The sequence below is a fragment of the Cibotium barometz genome, chromosome 42, assembly GCF_041138505.1.
Source record: "Cibotium barometz isolate CiBa-2024 chromosome 42, ASM4113850v1, whole genome shotgun sequence".
Lineage (NCBI taxonomy): Eukaryota > Viridiplantae > Streptophyta > Polypodiopsida > Cyatheales > Cibotiaceae > Cibotium > Cibotium barometz.
Window position 1 is genome coordinate 40,366,064 of NC_141087.1, and position 12,246 is coordinate 40,378,309.

The 12,246-nt window shown below is 46.7% G+C and overlaps 1 protein-coding gene across 5 annotated transcripts in view; it reads right to left on the reverse strand.

The window, feature by feature from the left end:
* The window catches only part of LOC147614473 (uncharacterized), a 47,768-nt gene that overhangs the window by 22,233 nt on the left and 13,289 nt on the right, over positions 1 to 12,246 (reverse strand). For all 5 annotated transcript variants that reach the window (XM_086781012.1, XM_086781009.1, XM_086781010.1 and 2 more), the window contains 3 exons: positions 7,848 to 8,027; positions 7,525 to 7,773; positions 7,148 to 7,400 (listed from right to left, as the gene is read on the reverse strand). In XM_086781012.1, the coding sequence (XP_086637138.1) occupies positions 7,148 to 7,400; positions 7,525 to 7,773; positions 7,848 to 8,027 (682 nt within the window). The remainder of the gene's footprint in view (positions 1 to 7,147; positions 7,401 to 7,524; positions 7,774 to 7,847; positions 8,028 to 12,246) is intronic.

Sequence of the window (12,246 nt, forward strand, 5' to 3'; positions counted from 1 at the left end):
CACCAATGGGCTGTACGACGTGCCAATTGCACATAAACGCGAAAAGCACCAAATTTTTATGCACCAATGGGCTCAATTTTGTGCCAATTGCACGTAAATCACAAAAGCCCCAAAATTATGTGTTCCCCGTCTCGTAGCTCTAATTGTGCAATTAAGCACGAATTTCAAAAAAGCCTCAAATTTTACTGAGTCCTGCACCTTGAAGCATGCAATCAACAAAAGCCCCAAAAATAGAAATCCAAAAATACCTCTAAGATTGTGTGTGTCTCTGTAGTAGTTCTGCATGCAAGTTGCTTGCAACAGCTGGATTCTTTAGCAAAATGTCATCTGCAGACAAAAGCCCCAATGTGATACTGAGTGTGCAGTGGTTGGAATCTCCAAGCATAGCTGATACCACAAGGCAAGAGAGGGGACGGGAGCCTAATTGTCTCAGCAAAGAAGCAGCGACGGCAAGGGTGTTGTGGGATAGGGTGCGGGCCGAAGCATGGGAGATGGCGATTAGGGATTAGGTCAGGGCTCTCATACCACTGTTGGCTCATGGGAGCTAGGGTTACACACAGAAGAAAACCTGTACACAGTACATAGAGATGGTGATAGATAGAGATGCAAAGTTGTGGATTGCATTGGAATGTGTGAAGCTGAGAAGTCAACCCACAATACAAATAAACATAAAATAGGTGGGTGTCCTTTCACACCAAGTGTGCTAGGGGGAAAAACCCAAAGGGGAAAAGTTCCCCTAGTTATGCAATGTTCATATGTGGCACTACAACCAAGTAATATGCCAATAGAACCTTCACTTTTTAGCAAATTTGCCATGTCTAGACATACTAGTAGATGTCCCTTCTCATTTTTAGCCAATAGAATAACCAACCTAACTTGTCCAAGGTACTCTTGATGCCACAATGACCCTCAACAAGAGAATCAGGGGCATCATGAAGAAGTGCCTATCTTTTCTCGCTTAGTACCTCCTATATAATAGGGGTATGGGACACACTCAAGGGGGCTTGGAGGTTTGGGCTCCATGAGGCCAAGGCTATGTTATGCTCTCTTGTGTAGAGGTTCATATCTACTCTTCTACCATTTCACACTATAGCTACATGCTATTGGATTGGAGTTATACCTCTTGATGGTATGGGACATCAAGGTAGAGGTATGATGTATTTCATTATTATTCATGTGTGCATCCCTTGGGCTCGGGGGTGGTTGGGTGGTTGAGTTTATGCCTGATTTATGAATGTTTATGCATAACAATTATCTAGAGAGATCTTAGGGTTTTAACAGGAGGGCTAGGGGTAGCTTCGGTGGTGGCCACTATAGAGGATGATGCTTTGGCGACTTTCTCAGCCTACCACTTGGTATACAATCCTTCAAACCATGACCCACTTGATGGTAGAAGACATATCAGTTCGCTGCTTGGTACCGCATGTGCTCATGTGGCTAACCTCTAGTAATGCCCTCCTTGGCCTTCTCGTCAGGCACCTTTCTTCTCGCCTGAGTTGCTCCCTGAGTTGCTCTGAGACTTGTTTCCTTATTGTCTTTATTGTTTTGTGCTCCCTTACTCGACTAGGATGATGACTGTTGCACTGCTGGGGTTTGGGGCTTGTCTAAACTTGCTTGCACTTACCTCTGTTCAGCATCATCTCCTAATTCTAAGCTAGAGTCAAAGCCGGTCATATGACTCAAGCTCGAAATTCCGTATAGAAACCGTATGTTCGTATCCAACTCCCTGCGAAACTATTCCAAGTTCTCTTCTTCCGACTTCCCCAATTGTTTTGCCATGGCAATGACCTTGTTAGAATAGGTCAACACTAGGGACACATTCTGGGAGAGTTTGTAAAACTCATCCTCCAAATTAGTCATGTATTGGGATGGAAGAATCTGGCTTTGAGGTTGAACACAAAGGTATCCGAAACGTAAAGTAAAAAGTCAAAGCAGTGGTGGATCTATATGAACATCTAACCAATGCTACCACCGAGTAACGACTTCCCCAATGAGATACACAGCCGCCAAATGGACTTTGTCTTGAGAATTTGCAATCTTAGCCAATGAAAAATATGCAACAAATTGATGTATAAATTAAGTGAATGCAGGATGATCACACTTACCATCATACTTGATGTAGTAGGGTTAAGCTTAGATGACAGTGGTGGATGGGGTAGTGGAGGAACTGGGACCACGTGCCAGTTTGGAAAGTGTTGCGATTAGACTGACCTTCAAGGTTGCGAGTTTCTCCTAACGCTAGAGTTGCATGGCTTCCCAATCAAGCTTGTGTTGGTCTTCTAGAGCCGAGTGTTCTGCCCGGCGCCGGTCTTACGTTTGGCTTCCTCAACCTTTCAAACCTCAGCAAGTTCTCAGCGTCTTTGTTGCACCATTAGAAGAAGCATGTGATTTGGGGGACCCTGCTCTTTAGGCTGCTCTTAAGACTTTTTTCCTTCTTTTGCCTACCAAAGTTGTAACTTTAGTAGCCTTGAAGAAAAACTTTGGTGCTTTGCCGAAGTGTTTCTTCTTTTGTGGTGTCTTCTTGGACACTTTCTTTTGTAGTGGTGTCTTCGTGGACACTTTCTTATATGGTGGTGTCTTCTTTGAAGCTTCTTTCTTCTTCTCTTGGCGTGGTTAATGGCTAGGTGGTTTTTCTTGACCTCAGTTTTACCATTCACAGAATGCTCACTATAGGTAGCCAAGCTGGGTCACAATCAGAAGCGCTGATACCAATGTAGCATGCAACCGGTATGATTGTGTAACGCACAGCAAGGCCTTCTTTATACCTTTACGTTAGTGAGCATGATCTTTATTCACAAGAGATAGAGATATAGAGAAAGAATATGAAGAGTCGACACCAAATTGGGTCCCAATCTACCCACTTAAGGGCCAAAATTGCATCATGTGGTAACTAGAGCTGTTGCAAGCGTCCAGTGAGCCAGGATCGAGGGACCGAACCAGAAGCTTTGTGGAAATCCATGCAACAATACACATGCTTCCGCCGTGATCATGTTTCCTCTATGAGAGCCCGTAGAGAACATATGGTCCAATGTGGAGAAATCTCTCTTGAAACCACCCTGACCAACTGCCATGTAACCCAGATACTCAGTCACAGAGCTGATTATGTCCTCCAGCACTGTCCCATAGATCTTGCCATACTATGATCGATCATAATAGTCCAATAGTTATTGGGATCCCTGAGGTCCCCGCTTTATCAATGGGAACGATGGTGTTGGTGATCCAACAAGGGGGGAAGCCTTCACATATTGCTCTATTAAATAAGCTTGCTAGAATGGAGGCTAAAACATGGTGTCCATGTGCAAAGTGATCCGCTCATAAATCCTCACGATCTCTTGCCCTCCCATTATGCAGCTTCTCTAGAGACCTGGTGACATTCGTAGTGTTGAAAAAATGGGATGATGTGGACTTGCAGATTTGTGCCATTTGTGGTATAGGCTGATCCGGCACATCATATAGCTGCCTCACATATGCCTCCCAAATGACAAGGTCTGTGATGGGGGTATATATATATATATATATAGAGAGAGAGAGAGAGAGAGAAAGCTGGATTAACGTCTACTAGAGGCCGAACCCGACCTATGAGACAAATCAATGTACAATTGTCAATGTCTTCTGGATGTCCAGAAAAAAAAAGGACAAAATGAACATGAAATAAAGTATGAAAGTACTGAGCAAGTGGGGGGGTGTGATGGATGGAGCACTACTGCTAGAGGCTCAATATGCAACCTATATGCATAGGGTATACAAGAATGCAATGCAAATCTATCTAGCTCCAACCAGTACCATAATGGGGGTGTAATATGTGATACATAGGCGATGGCGAGGCAAAAATACCTCGGAGCATGATCTCCGGGTGTGAGTGTAAGTGAGCTTGCCGTTCCTGGATATGGTGCTGATGTCGAGCCCGTATCTCTGTGATCTTCCTCTAATGTAGTCTGGGAGTCTGGTAGCCTAGTGCTCTCGGTCTCCGTCTGGCTCGAAGGTCTGCAGCGCGTTGAAGTGTAACCCCCTTCTGTGTCAGGGTAGCCACTGGGATAGATCTCTGGAAGAAATCAATGAGCTGGAGCTATCGCCCACCTCTCCCTGTGGTATGAGTCCGTATCTGTGTCTCTCTGTGGCGCTGTGTCTCTAACAAGAACTGGCCAAATCTGTGCTGGTCTGCGGACTCCATGATCTAGCGGAGTGAGGGATGTCCACTGAAGATGGTGGTGTATCTGTCGCTAATGACACTATATGCTTTGCATCTGCATACATAATGTTCCTCACTCTCAACCTCCTCCTGGCATAGTCTGCATATCCTCTCTGCTTCAGGGGTGACTAGTGTGTCAAACAACCACCCCTTCATGCGAGGCTCTTGGAAGTGTGCCTGGTGACACTGTCGCTCTAGCATGGCCAGAGCTGCATACCCTCGTGTGAGTCTATCCCTAGTTGCCTGTGCCATAGTAAATCTTCCTGGCGGAGTCATATATGTAATCCCCAGGTACACATATGAGTCTACCACCTCTACCTGTCCTCCTGCTAGTGTGAAGATGGCCTGACGTAACCGGCCCTGAGGTGTGGAAAATCATGGCCTTGGTTTTCCTGAGGTTCACTGTAAGCCCCCTCTGGGTGCAGAAGTCATCGAGTGCATGGAGATGGTGCTGTAGTCCCATCCGCAACTCAGAGACCAGAATAATATCATCTGCATATAGCATAATGTGGACAGTGGTACCTGAGATGTCTACCCCGTCCCCACCACCGTGACCAATGACGTCAACCACCTCATCGATGTAAAGCCCAAATAGTGTAGGAGAGAATGGGCATCCTTGCTTCACACCTATGGTGCTAGCAATAACATCAGATAGCCCCCCGGGGCATCGTATGCGCCCGAGGACCTGCTCATATAAAGCATAGATGCCCCAAACCATCTCTGATGGGATCCCCAATGACTGTAGGCGCTGGAAGAGTCTCTCTCGTGGCACCGTGTCAAATGCTTTGCAGAAATCCACAAAGCAGCACTATAATCTCTTCTCCCGCGCCCTAGCCTGGTCAATCAGACATCTCAGAGTGAATATATGGTCAATAGTGGAGAAAGCTCGTCGGAATCCAGCCTGCCCTGGTGCTCGCAGTCCCTCCTCCTCTGCATATGAGCTCAACTCTGCCTCGAGCACTGTGCCATAAAGTTTGGCCAATGTATGACCAATCATGATGTAGTTGTTGGGGTCTAGCATGTCTCCCGCTTTGTGGAGAGGCACGATGGTGTGCATAGTCCACTCAGCTGGTAGACCCTCCACTAGTGCCCTATTAAAGAGGTGAGCAACAAAGGGTCCGAGTGTGTCAGCTGCATACATAAGATGCTCACTCTGTATACCTGTGTGGTCAGTCGATCTCCCATAATGTAACCGGCGGATAGCTTTCTCTACCATCGAGGCGGTAAAGAAAGTAGAGGAGGTAGGGCAGGACTCCTGTGGCTGTGGTATGGGCGGTTGCTGAGGGATATGGTAGAGGCTCTTTACAGTCTAATCCACATGTATCTAGCCTCCTGATCACGTGCTACCACCTGTAGGCGCTCCTGTAGCTCTCGCTTGAAGAGTACCGCTATACCTCCAGATCCTCTCGATGTGCTCTGCCATGTGGTCCCCCTGTATGTAAACTCCCACTGATAGCCCTCTACTTTGGGTAGCCCCCTCTCTGGGCTCTGGTCCTCACTGTAAGTAGTATGATGTCCCGTCCCTCCATGTCCCAAGATGTGTCCAAAGTGCTCCATTGCAGTTCCAAACTGCTATGTGTATCTGTGAATCTGGATCCTCCATAGCCGATGTCCTATAGGCCGCCTGGAGCTAATCGGTGGCCTTGCCATCGATGATGACACGGCCATCGCGATAGAATGCTCTCTTGCCCTCTTTCCGGGCCTGTAGGACTCTCGGCATGCATGTTTTCCTGTGTTCTATTTGCATCCTTGTAAGGTCGTCATCCAAATAGATGGGATCTCCCTGTAATCCTCGTAGAATCACCCTCTTCCTCATGAAGGTGATCCTCTCCGTCTCTCCTGCAAACTGTAGGATGAGGGCTCGCTTGCGTGTTGAGTCTTTCCCGGCTCTCCATGCTTTGGTGAAGGGGAGAGGGTCCTCTTCCCTGTAGCCGAGCTTCATGCATAGAAGCTGTCCATCTTTCTCGGGAGTGGAGTCGGATGTCTCGGCTATACCTGTGACTCGAATGTTGAGGCGGCGGGCATGCCTCATCTTCTCCTCCTCAATGGTGGTGTGAATGATTTGGTGAGTCTCCTCCCTGACTTCTTTACGGATGTTCTTCTTCACCACCTCAACCCATCCTGACTGCTTGGCTTCGAGTTTTCCCTCCATGTCCTTTGTGATCCCCTTGGAGATCTCTTCTTTGATGGTCATGAGAGTGTTGTCATTGATCTCCCCTTCTTCCTTCTCGGTGTTCTTGACGGCTACCAATTCCACTTTCAATGCACTCACCTCCTCCTTGAGTGCTGTGTTCTCTTGTTCAAGGTCCGTGACCCATGCTTCGAGGGCCATGATGTGCCGGTGTAGTTTGTTCTCCACCTCATTGAGGTTGGAATCGGATGTCTTCTTGTTCTCCTTGATTAGTGCCTTCATTGCCGTCTCGAGGGCCTCCAGCTTCTCTTGGAGACTCGGAGCCATTCCTCGAGATTACTCTCAGCGCTTCCCACAAGCAGGGAGGAGAGAGAGAGAGAGAGAGAGAGAGTTATGTTGCTGCCTTGGGGGCCTGAGGAAGGGTGGGTGGGACACGGAGGGGCTAGCGGATAGGCAGACGGGCCAGCATAGCGTGAGCAGGGCAGCGAGGCGAACAGAATAGCATAGCGGGTCCAGACAGCACAGAGCCAGCCCAGGCGGGAGAGAGGGTGGCGAGCGGGGGCGAAGGTGGCGGCTACGCACAGAGGCGCGAACAGAAGGCGGCGGCGAGCAGGGGCGCGAACAGCGGCAAAAAGCAGCGAAGCGAAGGGGAGAGAGAGAGAGAGAGAGAGAGAGAGAGAGAGAGAGAGAGAGAGCTTAAAAAGGGACTTCGAAAAAAGGTGAGTTTTTCTTAGGAACCAGTTGGAATATAAGTATGCCTGCGCCTTTTCAAAGGGCAGGCCAGAAAAGAGAAAAAGCACAAACCAACTTTGGCACACAAAACTCACCAATCAAATTCACAAATATCTGAAGTAGCCTCCCTGGATCCCCCATGATCTGCTCAGGGACATCACTATCAATGCTACAACAAAGTTCCAGGCCGTTTTTAAATGCGCGTGCTGCCAGTACTGACACAGCATGCTCCAGCTGATCAAACAATGAGAATTGCATTTCCTCCATTTCAAGCTTCCCTGCTTCTATCTTGCTGAAGTCTAGTATGTCTGTGATGAGACGTAACAGATGCTGTGCTGAAAAGCGCACCTGGACCAACCAAGGTTGCATGCATGCCATAAGGATCCCAAACCAGGGCGAAAACCAAAACTCGAAATTAGACAAACAAATGCTAACACCAAAACCAAAAATAGTTGTGGGATCTTGTTCATACATAGTCAAGGTGCTCTTGTTGCTCGGGAGTTATTTGTGTGTCTAAGCAAAGCTCTGTAAAGTTTATAATTGCATTCAAAGGAGTCCGAATCTCATGGGACATGTTAGCAAGGAACTCTGACTTTGATCTGTTTGCTGCTATGGCCACATCTTTGGCTTTCTCCAGCTCCACTTCTATTCTCCTCCTCTCTTCTATTTCCTTTGCAAGGCCATCATTAGCATGAGCCAGATCCAAGGTTCTTTCCCTCACCTGCTTCAAAGAAGCCTCACATTAAAACACATCCTCTGATTTTCTATTCAACCTACTTTTTGTGAGACTACAACCTTATGCTCAAGTATCAACTGATGACTTGCGATTTGGTGTGCCATGCTATTGAATGTATCCTTCAGGTCAGCTATCTCATCATAAAGGAGGACAGTCCCCTTCTTCACCCTTGTTCTCATATCACCTTGACCAAGAGAAGCTGCAGCTCTTCCAAGCTCAATAATAGGAGATGTGAAAATCTGTGAAAATTGAGGAACACACATTAGCAAATCACAAACACCATGGCTCATAGTGAACAAAAGACTGCATGTGTTCGCAAACAAATAAAAGTAAGATCACCAAGCAATAGAGGGTATTATACCCCACATGTGACCATGTCCAAGCATGACAATGAGCCCGGGGTGCTTGATAGATTAGGGGGCTCCAAAGAGAAAAGAATGGAATTGAAAAGTTACCAGTGTAAGCTTAATGTGGCAACCAGGAAACACATCATTCAGACCACTTTTTGCCCTCTTAAATTGGTGGCCCACTTGCCCACTCATGGCTGCATGATGGGCACCCTGTTTGGACTGTTCTAAAGGCCTAGGTTCTGGCTGAAAAAGTTCCTCCTTGCATTTTTTATATTAGGCGAAGATTCCATGCTTAGCTGATCTTGTTCTCTCCTTTAATTCCCTTGCTCCACTCTTCTGTAGGCAGTGCTTTCTTCATCTACCCTCTGCATCCCATAAGCATGAGCTGGTGACATACTGCTCACATTCATGTGAATATTTGTGCACTTATGCATTCAACTTTATCAGTTTTGCAGACTTTACCTTTTCTATTTTTCATATTAAAAGGAACTAAACGTTCATTCAAAACCCCTTGAAGGTTTAAACATATATGAAAGACTGAAATCTCTCCCAGCTCTTTACACGAATTCGAGGCTTAGAAAAAGCAAGAATCATGGCAACCTGTCCATGCACACATGTGGCCGTAAAGGCAACAGATCAATTCAATGTGGGGGCTGCAATCAACTTGTTCGACACACATGTGATAACAGATTACAGTAGTCTCATCTAAATGTACAGCACATTGTTGACTGGCATAGAGAGATAGCACTACAACTGTGCTAGTGGCTGAGTGCAGATGGGCCTCCTGTATGAACCAGTACAAAGTGCAAGCTGCCTAAAAACTGTACAGCCTGCTAGTTTCAGACCTACAAGTGAACAACATATGATACCACCAAAGGAAGAGCAGGTTTGGTGTCTTAGGTTATGTCATGTGCATCATGCATGTGAGTGTCACAAGGACATGCTTCCTACTTGTAACCGCCTTCTAGGCAAAGTACGTGGCATGACATGGCCTGTTTGGGGCTGTTTAGCAGCCCAATAGGTGTGGAGGTGCCCAAGACATGCACCAATTGGTGGCGAACCAAGTACGACTTGCCACCATGTGGTACATCACCTCGTGCTGGGCCTTTTCTCGGGCTTGTATTGGCCAGGTACAGCATTTGATCTGGAACTTCTTGTGGACCGGAAGTGATGGGAGGCCAGCCAGGGCCAAGGTAACATGGAGAGGCTAGGTCTCATTGATCCAGCTATACAGAGCCGTGCCTGAAAGAATGGCTGTAAATCAGAAAAACAGCAAATAGATCTTGCAAAGAAACACACGTGCAAAAGAACTGAAGTAGAAAACTTGTTATCTGCTGAAGTAGAGCACGAGGGCTGCCCGTAGGTGCATACAACCAACAGCAATAGCTGAATAATGATGTGCTAATGATGCTAACCCAAGCCACCTATTTATAGGTTGGACAAGAGCTGGTCGGCCAGTATAAAAACAATGAGCTGGCCGACTATGCAAAAAATACTAGAATAATGTCTAAAAAATAGACAAAAATAGCCAAAAAAATATCTAAAATAAGATGAATGCATGGCCTCATAAATCTGGCCAGATACAGCATGAAATATGCACATATATGCCCAATCTGGAGATGATAATGCAAACACCTCCTCTTCAGCGCCAGATGGGCGAACTGACTCCAGCACGCTGAAGAAAGACTTCCAAAGAGTTTGAAGGAACAACCTCCTCATAAAAGGCACAAAGCTTGCGAAGATATGGTACATCTGAATACCAAGAAGGTCTTCGGAAGAAGCCACGAGAAGATATCGAAGACGAAACAATGGGATCAATCTGAAGAGAGAAGCCCTCAAGAGATGGAACCATAAATGGTACCTCCTCTACATCTGCAACAAGTATCGGGACCAAAGTAGACTTCTCCTCTGAAGAAGGAGGAAATGAAACAACCATTGGAACAAACTGATCATCAGTGATAGTAGAAGTTGTCAAGTTCAAAGTAGGGACAGGCTCCAAGATAGTGGAAGATGCCTCCTCTGAAACATAAGAAGGAGAAGCAACTGCCAAAGTAGGAAGCTCCAGAATATGTGAGGATATCTCGGCAAAATCATCCACCTGCCCAATAGAAGAACCACTATCCTCCTCTGAAAGAGACGAGAGAAAATCTGCAATAATAGCATCAGCATGAAACAACACAAGGGAAGGGAGATACTCATCTAAAGGAATTAGAGGAACTGATAAGGTCTCTATCAGAAACTCCTCTAAATAATCCTCTGTTGCGGATAGGGCACTGACTTCTGAATCAGAAGTCTCCTCTGTGACCACCAGGATGGACTCATCCTACTCCTGTGAAGATGAAAGAACAAGGGGATCATAGACAGCAAGAAAAGCCATCTTAGCATGAGACTTCGTACCCTCCTCTGTCGTTGGCGAAGTATCTGAACCATCTGTCGTGTATGAAGTATCTGAGCCATTGGAGGAGGACTCCTGTTTTGCTTTAGCTTTGGCTTTAGGCTTTGCAGGAAGCAGCCTGTCTGGCAAAACATTTGGCCTCAGAATGACCAAGTCGGCCACAAAACTCACAAGATTCCTTCATCCTGGAACCCTTGTTGCTAACAGAATCGTCGTCGTCAAAAGATGACTTTGTGGTGACTTTCTGCTTCTTGTTGTTGGAGTTCCCTTTTCCACCTTTGCCTTTGTCCTTGCCCTTGTTAGAGGCAGCAAAAGCAGACTCTGACTTGCCTTTTCCGCGAAGCATGCACTTGTCGTGGAGATAACTCACGACTTCCTCAAAAGGGGAGAGAGGCTCACGGAAGTAGATGTGATCTTTGAAAGAGTCAAAAGATGATGGCAGCTTACCAAGCAGTTTATGGATCGGGTTGTTGATTGAGCTCCCATACTCCTCAAGCTGCCTCTTGATCCTTGTGAATTCCCCAATCTTATCAATGATATTATCTCAGTCACTGATGGTAATCTTCTCATCCGCCTCCAACTTAGCAATCTTCAAGAAAGATACTCTCCCGAACCTCCTCTGAATCTCATTCCACATCTGACTGGCATCACTCCGGGAAGATATGAATTGTGCCTGGATAGATGGTGTCATACAATGGATGATGATGAGACGGGCCCGTGCATCCAAAACTCCACGAAACGCGGGATCCACCAAGTGAGGAGTGGTGACAGAGGGCCACACACCTGCTCCTTCAAGAAGCAATTGCGTATAAAACGACCAAGTATGGTAGTTGGTAGCAGTCAGCTTCATGGAATCACTCACTTGAGGGGGTGAATAGGATGGCACATGGGAAGGGGTTGGGATGAGGGTTTGTGGGGGGGAGAAACAAGAGAAGTGGTGGTGGTGGGGAATATGGAAGGAAAAGAAACAGGAATATGGGAAGAAGATAGAGAAACAGGAAGCTGGGAAGAAGAAGCCTGTGAAGTTGGGGCTTGGGATCGGGGAGAAGAAAAGAGAATCCCCGAGAGAGAAGAATGACTATGACCAGAAGCCATATCCTCCGATAACGCAGCAGAATCCTCCTCTTTAACAAAGCTGATCAGAAAATCAGCAAACTACTCCTCGAAAGCTGAGTGCAGCCAAGATAAAGGAAGGAGAAGAAGGGATGGGAGGGTGGGAAACCAAAAGGAGAGGTAAGAAATGACTCCCCTGGGTTAAAACCCTGTTGTAGCACCAACGTATGAGACTGAGATCTGAAAATGCAGATCTCAGGCTGAAAACGCAGCACCTCAGTGGAAAACGCAGCTCCTCAGTGGAAAACGCAGCTCCTCAATGGAAAACGCAAGTCCACAGCAGAAAACCTAGCTCCTTTGTATATGTAGATGCGGTGGATGTTTGCCTACAGCAGTAGATGTAGACAACGTAGGTCCCTTTGTAACACTAGGCTCAGATACCATGAAAGAATGGCTGTAAATCAGAGAAACAGCAAATAGATCTTGCAAAGAAACACACGTGCAAAAGAACTGAAGTTCCAAGAGGCCTGGCCCTTTCCACATAGATAAAGGCAGTGTCACGTAGGCTGTAACACCTGTGACCGACGGCAGACCGGATGGCCATGTCCGGGGTTCAGTGGGAGAAGACGCCCATGCGGAGTCATGGGCGGCCAGGCTAGT